Source organism: Rhopalosiphum padi, chromosome 2 (genome assembly GCF_020882245.1).
Source record: "Rhopalosiphum padi isolate XX-2018 chromosome 2, ASM2088224v1, whole genome shotgun sequence".
Lineage (NCBI taxonomy): Eukaryota > Metazoa > Arthropoda > Insecta > Hemiptera > Aphididae > Rhopalosiphum > Rhopalosiphum padi.
In genome coordinates this window covers 75,158,882-75,169,942 of record NC_083598.1, presented here as the reverse complement: position 1 = coordinate 75,169,942, position 11,061 = coordinate 75,158,882, and the positions used below count along the sequence as shown (strand labels likewise).

Genomic DNA, 11,061 nt, shown 5'->3' with positions numbered 1-11,061 from the left:
AAAGGAAAAAACAATTTAAAATCTAATATATAATAATAATAATAATAATAATAATAACCATAATAATATAGTAACATAATATAGTTTCTTATAACGAAAGTATAGTTTAAGAATTGTAATATATAGGTCATTAACTAGTACGGTTATAAATTTGAATTGATTAATTGATAATTATTTACTCAAAAATTGCAATGTCCTGCAAAACGTTTTCGTAGTGTGTATAATATACATAGGTATTATTTAATTACCAAGGTCTTCATTATGATATATATGTGTGTATATATATAATTTATAAAAAACGCAAAAATTTAATTTTTGTCTTTTTTGTTTCATTTGTATACGCTCTCGATCCGACCTCGACAATCGACATAAATCATTGTACAATAATAATATCGATAACACTGCAGTTAAACACATTGTATGAAAGATAAAAAAAAAATATATATGTATAATTATAATAATATATACTAAAATTACAGTAATATTGTTATAACCATAATAATAATAATCAATAATTTAGTTACAGATTTAAAGTAATAATTTATTATTAAATACGTATAGTTATATGTATAGTTCTATAAATCGTTTTGATGTATAATAATAAGTTTAAAACGTTTATGGATTAAAAAAAAAAAATAAGTACATTTTTTACAACAGTCATAAACGTGTTAATAATATAAATCTTATATTGTTTTTAATTTACCAGTGTTCGATAATATATTTAAAAAAAAACTTGAAAATCGCACTTGCGCGCGCACACATTAGTACCGGATTTCACATCAGAATCACAGCGTTTTATTGCGGCATAACATAGTATAATATTACATATTTATTCATTTATTTATTGGTACCATAAGTTTATAATATTATGTATATATAAAATGTATATAATTATACATATATATATATATATTATATAAAAAAAAATCGTGTATACTACTATACGCTAATTATTGCCATAATAAATTGCTAAACATTAGTTTCAGATGTTTAGCATTGATATGGTATTGAATTGCCATTGTTACTAGACAAAGATTGTATAAAAATCTCGTCAATATTATTATCAAGTTTCACATATTATATATATCATTATTGGGTCGAAATCGGATATAACATGTATATTATACCGTATGGCATAGGTGTGCGACTTACTTATTTACTTCTAAATGTATGCATACAATATACATATATATATATAGAGAGAGAGGAGGGAGAGGGTTTGGTTAGAGGGAATGGGATAGAATGTACGATGCAAACGTAGGTATATAGGTAGTTTAAAGTTTCAAGACAAAATATAAAATATCGTTAGTGTTAAAAAAAAATTGAGCTTCTTTTATCCTTTTGTAAATATTATAATATTAAATTATATCAAACGCATCGTGTATATATAACTTAATATTTTCAAATAAAAGGGAAAATAATAACTTGACTATACAATACTGTATAAAGTTAATTTCATGAAAATTCTACGATATAGTTCCTAAAAAGTAAGGAATACTATTAATATGGCTATAAATTATAATTAGTATGTGTCTAGAAATATTTACCTATTAAAATAACATACAAACGTTTGAATCAATTATTGTTGTATTTTCCTTTACGGGGGCCCAGTAACCGAAAAAAAAAAAAAAAATGAGAATACATTTCATAACGGGTTCAATACATAGGTATAGCGAATTTTTTTTTTTATACATATTTTATTAGTCTTACGTAATGTTAATAATGAATATCACATGTTAAAAATAAAAAAAGAAAAATCGTTATAATTATAAATGAAATCACTCAACAGTGTATAAATTAATATTTTAAAAGCAATCGTATATTATATTATAATAGAGCAATACAAGAGCGATTTGTTTTTTATAATGAACCACAATGCTACAAACACGCGCGTGTGTGAGTGTGCCTAAAATAGGTTATAATCTAATAATATACCTAATATATATTTAAAAATTATTATTTAAATTTATTATTTATAGCTATATTATATTATATTATATTTTATTTAGTCATAGTGACAAATGTAATAGGTAATAAATAATAATGATTTATATATAATATATATATATATAAATATTTAAAAATGTTTCTACAATTTATTGTAGATTGTAGATTTAATATAAATTAATTAGATACGAAAATATGTACACAATATTATTCAAATATAATTTATCGTTAGTAATATAAGTACATATTTTTATTAATAATGTTATTATAAGTTTATTATTTTATTCGTAAAGCATTTTTACTCTATTTACAAAAAAGCTTTTTCATTTTATTTTATCGGGGTATTCATTTTATTTTTGTATACCAATGATCATATTTATTTCAAAATAATATAAACGCTTTTCGATTTCGTTTATCGTAGTTTAAATATTAAATAGAAAAGTCTGAATTTAATGTAGGAATGTTTTGAAGATGTGATTTGATGAAGTAGCATTGTTAAGTATATTGATATTATGTAAAGAAAAATATTATTATATTGCTGGTGTACTTTTTTAAATGGAAAACCATATAAATTGCGTACCTACTACAAATTATAATTAAACTCTTCAATAATAATCCACAGATTTCACGACTAACTCAAACAACTACATCACATTTTGTATTATAGCCGCCAGTATATTATATTAAATAGCGGGACTTATGTTTGTTTTTAGTCTAAAGCTAGGGTCCGGAATCTTTTCGTGAAAACGAGCCATTTTTTAAATAATTGCAAAATCATGATATTCAAAAATGTTGAAAAAATAAACATACCCTAGCACAAAAAAATGTCTAACATAATATTTTACTAAACAGTTTCATCGGGAATCGGAAAGCATTATAAAAATAATTTCACGCAATTACTGCAATAACATTAATGGAAAACGTCGATGAAAATAAAAAGTTTATGGAAAATTCATCAAATCTATGAAAATAAATAAAAACAAACAACGCCATAATCATTTCCGATAGTTGGATAGGTGTATTGACGGATGTGCAAGTCACTTCGTGGAATATAACTAGAATTTTATTATAATACAGCCAAGCCGTCGTGAAATGTATGTATTTAATGATGAATAAAATCATGATTTGTCTGCAATAGGTACAATAAAGTATATTAAAACGAGCCACCTACGTGTATAACGTGTATTTCAAATAATGTAATCTAATATCAACAATATAACTTTAAGTTTTGATTTTTAATCATTTGCATTAAATATAAAATAAATATATACTCGGGTTAGTCACCCGAGTACGAAATATAAAACACATTTATGAAATTGATTGTAAGGGCAGATTAATTTTTTAATGAAATTTTTTTAGAGGATTGAAATATGTGAACAGAATTATGTGGAATAACATGTACTTTATTTCGATCACTGGTATTATACTTTTATACTTAATGAATGTGAAAAGACGATGTCATCCAAAAAAATATCGTCTAGTAACGTGCCTGACCGCGAATTATGGATAATGAAAACACCCGATGTGGCGTTTGAGATTTCGGCGCGTGAAGTAGTGGCCTTCCTATTTACAAACTATTCATAAAATTAATTATAAAATGTTTAGATCATAAAATAGTCTATGATAAAAGATCAAATGTTATTGATCTTCTTCTCCTTTTTATTATTGTTGTTGTTGTTGTTGTTTGTTGATACACGATCAGGGCACGACGTCACATAATGAAATAGTAGGAAAAGGAGGAGGATTAAGATAATGCTCGGCGGTGAGCGTCTGATAATTTAGTTATATTATTTTAAGAGTGACAAATCTTAGAAAAAAATATAGCTCTTGCGTGTATGCGTACGAGAGTAGTGTTAGTAGTGGTGGGAACATTGAAGTAGTTTAAGAAAATATGACACGATATAGATGCGTATTTATCTGCACGAACATGTATGATCGGCCTTCGTAAGATAGATTTTTGGAAACTATTTTTGTGAGATAACTTCAGCTGTTCACGCACAAAAACGGTCGCAAGACAATAACGAACGAAGCAGATTTTTCATAAAACTAAACTTCGCGAAAATGATGCGGATAATCATTTTTTTTATTCACGCCGTAAATGTTGTATTTTATATATTATAGGTAAAATGTACTCATAAATAGACAGTCGTTTGAACACGGTCAATACTAAAATATTAAATATATGAGTGCATATATATATATATATATATATATATATAACAAATCACGGTACAGATGACAACACATTATATTATTGTATGGACTATGTGATTGATTGGTGTTATATGCTTAAAGAAACAGAACGTTTATATTATTATATATAGCTATTATAATTGTAATTATTCATAAATATTATAAATACATTGTGTTGTATAATATTATAATACAATACATTTTATATTTATTCGAACGGGGTAGGGTGGGGATTTGGGAAAGTGGGGAAATCCAAAAAAAAAAAACAAACAAAATACACTTGGTCATATTTAAGATAAGTTAAAAGAAGAAAAGAAAAATTATAATATGTATATGTAATGTTAAATTAAACTATTGACGAATTATATTATTATTAATTTAAAGATACGTTTTAAAACCGTAATAACAATAATATTATAACAACAATTATATTTAATTCAATATTTTGATAACAAATTAAAAAAAAGAAAACGAAAAAACGAAAAAAAAAATCAATGACAAAGAATAATTTTAAAAATACGTAACAAACATATTATAATAATAATAATAATAATAATAATAATAATGATAATAATAATTATAATATAATATAGTCTATTGGTTTATCATAATAATTGTTCGTCAAAAAAAAAAAAAACGAAATAATAATAATTATATTTATAAAACAAAAATTTGATTATCACCGTAAATAAATAAATATGAAATAGCAAAAACGAAAAAAAAAATAAAACCGTAAATAATTCACACATCAAATTAGTGGCGGTGAAAGTGGAGGTATTGATGGTGGAGGCGGTGGTGGTATTTTATTTGAGGGAGAGGTGAATTAAAAATATTATTGTGGCCCATTATAATATTATAGTTATAAAAAACCAAAAAAAAAATTACACTCATGACGAGTGTCCGTCATCGTGTGATTATTATAATTATAACCATTATAATAATAAAACATTTACCCGTCGGTTCGATAAGTAATTATAATTTTCCATTATGTATTATTATAGTAAATAAACAATAAATACGTAAATAATAATTATTATATTATTAATATAATCAACCTAAAAATTAAACTTATAAACAATTTATATCGTTTAGTAGTGTGCTCGATCGATAAACTTTTACGTTTTAAAATGTTTTCTATTTTATGACGCGTATTTTTAATTGTCATTTTTTTCATAGCATAGGACGAGAAAAATGAAGATGTATAATAAATGTAGTTTTGAACCAGTTTCCGTGGTAATAAAAATGTGATTAGGTAATAATAATAACAAGACATCGAATGTCGTCACGAGTCGCGATCAATGAATCGATCAGGTATTTTGTATATGGAGGTTAATAGTAGGACGCCGAATCGTCCAGTGTCGAAGCGCATTTGACCTAGGAAGTAGACATAGCATTTGATCGAAGTAATAAAATCACCTCGATAAAGAAAATTTGATTTTAATAATATTAATTATATACCTATCGTAGTTCATACCATAGGTACATAATATTATTATACGCATTATTGTTATGAGTTATATTGTTACGGTATCGCGAAATATTTGTCGATTCGACAGCAGTTGATATTATAACAGTTTTCTTCATTATTACTACTACCTTTATATTGTGTGTGTAATTCACTATGAGATCTTAATAGATGGTCTTGATTGTTTTCTATTCTACAATTATTATACGGCTGCGCCCTTATAATTATAATGAGCAACACGCGACAATTTTTTTTCTGATTTCCTGGTTTGATTTATCGTTCAGAGATTATAATTAGTTTAGGTATAGTTATTATTATTATATAATATAAGTATTAAAGTAATATTATTAAATTTACATATTTTGGGTAATTTCATTTATATAATAATAAAAACCCTAGAAAAAAAAAAACGAATATAATAATTTTTTTTCTTTAATGTAATTATCTTATATATTATTTTTTTTTATTTGTTATCATAATATAAACATTATTAATATAATAAAACATGTTTTTTTTTTAAATTTTTAATCATTATAATTATTATATAATATATAGAAACGATTATTATTAATAGCATTATTGAGAAAGAAAACCTTTGGTGTAAGTGAGAGTGAGTGAGACGTTTATATATATATCTCTGGTGATAGTTGTGAGTTATTGAGTCAATCACACGCATAGGGGCGACTAATATCGGTCAACCTGTAATAAAATAATAAAAACAAAACGTCAAACAAATAATCAATACAAATAAATTATTATGATTTATTTTTAATAAATAAAAAAACAATGATTGGACGGTGAGATTTTTATGAATGAACAACAATGACCTTACGATGGAAGAAATTTATTGACTCTAGCGTTGTTCAGTGGTACCCATTGGTAAAAGCGGCCGGAATCAAAGGCCCCTGAAAAAAAAAAAGATACTGGTCAGTAAAAATTAAATAAATAATAATAATTATAATAATGAAAAAAATAGAGATGTATTCGTTTGTGTGTGTGTGTTTGTGTGTGTGCAATGTGTGTTTGTATATGCATATGTGTCGTGTTGTTGATAATAAAAGCCAAACAAATAAACACAACCGATCGACAACACGATGTTACTTGAAATTTCCGTGGTATGTTTTGACATTACAACTTATTATATATTTATATGTATTAAATTTCTGAATATGTGTGGGTATTTTAAACATGCTGTGATATAGATCACGTAATGATGATAATAATTTCAACAAAATGTGTCGTTTAATATTTTAAGATAATAAGATAATTATAATCCTTAACACAACCTTCATTCGAACACGAAGTCTAGACAAATCGGTCACATTTGCGTTGTGTAGAGAATAGGTAATTAAAAATATTTTGGGTTAATTAATTTCGTACCATTCATGCGCCACAAGTTAAAACGTTTAAAAAAATTTAGTTACTAAGCGGCATAGCCGTATAAATAGAGCCTGTTTTCAATCGAGCTTATGTATTTATATTGCATAATAGTAGTATATTATACGTCATTTTAGATACTAAAAGTTATTCGAAAGTTTTGTATATTAAGAGATATATAATAGAATAAATACAAAATGCATGTGAATATCAGTCTGATATATAATAACTTCATATGTTTGGATTGACAGCACCTAACCTAAAATACATTATATTTATCTCAAATGTAGAAAAAAATTATAAAAATCCAAACATACTTGTCTTATATTATTTCGATCTTTAATTATTTAATTAAAATACTTTTCTATATTATTTCATGCTCTCAGGATTATTCGTGGACGAGGACGACGACAACGAAGGCTTAAAGAAGAAATAGTTTAACAGACAGTGTTTAAAAATTAGAATAAATTGTCGAAATAAGAGAACATTTATTTGTGATTCAAATCAAGGCAGATTATTTTCCGGTTTGAGGGATATTTCATTGTCATGCTTCATCAGATTAGAGTAATATGTATATAATACACACATTCGTCACTGCCAGTCGTGCGTTAAATAATAATTAATAACGATTTTGTAATGCGATCTGATTTGAATTACGCGTCTTCAACGCAGAAATTTCTCTTGAAAATAATTTAATGTGTTATCGAAGGTTCTATGAAAGTTTATAAAATATTAAACCATGAGATGTTATAATAATATACGGTATACTAATATTCCCTGCAGTGAATGTCTAGATCAGTGACGGCTTTGAGGGTAGTTAGTCAAATGAGGCGCGCATAACCTTACCTTAAACGTATATTGAATAGTTTTCAATTAATACATATTCATTTATTGAAAGATTAAATTTTTGAATCTTTATACCAATATTTGCATTAATTTTTTTTAGTAATAAATTTGTTTTTCCATCTACAATTAATGTACTATATAGTAGTTTGTAATAAATTGTTTTGTATAACAATATAATTAATTAATTAAAAAAAAAAAAAAAAAACGATAGGAAAATCCATCAATGGTCCTGTCTAAAACGCACTATAGTGGTGAATGGTTTCTTTTTTCATTAAACAATAATATAGTAAAGTTAATATCGATATTTGTATTATAGTAATAAATAATAATAGTATTATATTTAAATTTGTTGGTCGGCGCAATGTATAGGCAATTTTGCTACATGAGTATATAGTGAAGTAGCTGGCACTATTATTCTCGATGAATTGAATCTATTGACGAGTTGTTATTTATTATTAGAAACGTCATTTCAACGTTGAACTAATTATAATTAAAATTAATTACTTCATTAATTCATTATATAAACGTTTTTTTTTTGTTTTTATCGGGTATGCTTTTGGGTTATGGCGGGGGTATATGTTTGTCACCTCATGCAAAAAAAAAAATATTCATTTATACTGTAAAATATTGTCACTGGTCTAGATGCATGCCAGTTTCATTTCTATAATATTATGAATTCAAAATAATATAGTTTCATACGTGATATTTAAGGAAAAACGAAATATTTAGTACATCGAGATTTAATTTAAATGGAAATCTTCGACTTCGCATTTTTAATAGGGATACGAATATTCAGTATACACACTCATTCGAAATTCGTGTAAAATATAATAATGATGACTTAATAGTGTTTGAAGTGAAGATATGCGAAGGGGGAGGCTGGTGACTGTAGCTTTGTGTCAAGAAAACGATTTGTTTGTGAGTAGACAAATATAATAATATATGATTTATTCATTTATATTTTTCTTAACAGTAAAAAAAAAAAAAAAATTTATTCAATTTGATGTGTTCGTATATTATAAATGCAAATCAAAGTTCTGACGTATTTTCTAATTTTCTAATAATAAGTTATTTATTTTTTTTTTTGATTCATGTATGTATTGAATTACAATAAAATGATCGCTTGGAAGGTATTTTATGTAGGTAGACAGTTAGTCGTATCGTGTGTAATATTGATGTCCAAAAAATACTTAATAAAAAAAAATACATTTATTATAAACTATATGTTTATACAAATTGATAAATAGAAATTATATTATTATAAATGTTGCTAAAACCGAATATTATTTTACTATATAATAATACAGTAAGGAATTAGTTATACATATTATAACACCACGAGTTTTACAAGTTTATTTTCTGTGTTAAAACACGTAATTATAAAATATATTTTTAAATTATTTTGTACTAAAACAAAGCTTGGCAGTACTAACTGAGAATCCGTTATTAAATACTATATAGAATAAATTAATTAAGAGAAATATGGTTTTGGCTATCGCTTATATTTTTTTAATTATTAACGCGTTATCATTGCGGACCAGCAACATCGCAACATCAGCGACTCTCTATAGTCTACATGAAAATAATAATAAGTTATAGTTTTTCTCTTATTGTTTTTCGTTTAAAAAGTAAAGTTTTTGAGAGCAGACTTCAGTAATGTCCGGGCAAGAGTTCCAGAATTGATACGCTATAAATAGGTGAGCTGCACGTGACACAACGAGTGCGCACATATTATTATTAAAGTATATATAATGGTAAAAAAAAAGGATGATATTCGAGTCTTGTGATATATATAAATAATGCTTATAGTATTTTTTTTTTTACCGTACACGACATGTCATTGAAATATTATTTTTTTAAATATTGTATAGAATATTTATTGTTAAATATAAAAATGTAACAAGAATTGAAAAAAATAAAATTTATAGGTAAACCAAATGTATATTATTATGATTATCATTTTTATCATTATTATTATTATACATGTACGAGCTAACCACAGGAATTCGAAAAGGGACATGACATAATAATACTATATGGTAATAATATATTGTATATTTAGCATATTGTATCGGTCGGTATCGCTTCAAAGGATGTATTTTTATATAATATAATATAAGTGTTAATGGATATGTGTATTTAGGGAGTTTTATTAACTCAAACGTGAATAGTAGTATGCAGGTGTATCATGTATATAATTTGAGTGAATAGTTATAATAGTTTGTCACAGAGACGCGATTCGAAATACGTCGGAAAGTTTGCAGGTGAGCAGACGCCATAACGACGACGACGATAACATACGTTACTAGCAGTGTTTTAATTTATAATATTTCGGAATCCCGGGGGAAGGGAAGCGAGCTAGGAGTATCTGAGGAGACTAGGCATACTACTCGACCCCCCAGTGAAGTGATTAATTATCGCGTCGACCGAGGGCGGTGATGATGGAAGTTGAATAATGTATCGCGCGCGTGGAATCCGACACGACTAAATATAACACAAGCGCTCACACATGATCAACGTATACTTCCTGACGTATTTACTACAAGTATGAAGGGGTTAAGTGAAGTAGAGACCTTAGTTGGGCATTTATTATATATATATATATGTATGTGGTGGGTATGAGAAAGCGCGTATTGCCGCAGAATATGGAGGGATTCGGCTAGGCTGGGTTTTGAAGTGGTTGGTACGAGATAGAGCGTAATATTTCAAATTTTTGTATAAGTAAATTAATATTACGTTATTTTCAATTTGAGGAGTTGAGTTGACTTGATCCGTTCATTATATAAGGTCAAAATCAATACACAGCCACCAAACCGGGTAGTATACTTTATATTATATTTTCAGCATCCAGTAGTAGATTATATTATTATTATTATTATTATATTAATAGTCGATAGTTTTTATATTGCTTAAATTAACAAAAATATCATGTGTATAGAATTTTATTTTATTTAACAAACTCTATGCTGTCGTATAAAGTATTATATCTTTGTCCTAAACATATTGTTACTATACGTACGTATAATCATTGTCGAAAGGTGGATATGGCGCTTGAGTGGTACCAACAATCTCATATTTATTAAAATTTAAAAATGGTTTAGACAAAACTAACAATGCGATATTGTGTTTTAAATGCGATCTGGACGACAAGATAAGCAAAGCAAAAAAAAACTTAATTAAAAACTGTAAAAACCAACGATAAAAAAAGCATAAAAACGTGTCGTCTGTCGGAG

At 26.1% G+C, this 11,061-nt stretch overlaps 1 protein-coding gene across 10 annotated transcripts in view; it reads right to left on the bottom strand.

The window, feature by feature from the left end:
- Positions 1-515: 515 nt before the first annotated feature.
- Positions 516-11,061, bottom strand: part of LOC132919374 (RNA-binding protein Musashi homolog Rbp6) — a 376,780-nt gene continuing 366,234 nt past the window's right edge. For 6 of the 10 annotated variants that reach the window (XM_060980942.1, XM_060980948.1, XM_060980944.1 and 3 more), the window contains 2 exons: positions 6,438-6,510; positions 516-6,304 (listed from right to left, as the gene is read on the bottom strand). In XM_060980942.1, coding sequence (XP_060836925.1) covers positions 6,268-6,304; positions 6,438-6,510 — 110 coding nt within the window. In that variant the 3' untranslated portion in view covers positions 516-6,267. Of the gene's footprint in view, positions 6,305-6,432; positions 6,511-11,061 lie in introns of all 10 variants that reach the window. The other 4 variants (XM_060980943.1, XM_060980946.1, XM_060980949.1 and 1 more) reach the window with 1 other exon arrangement.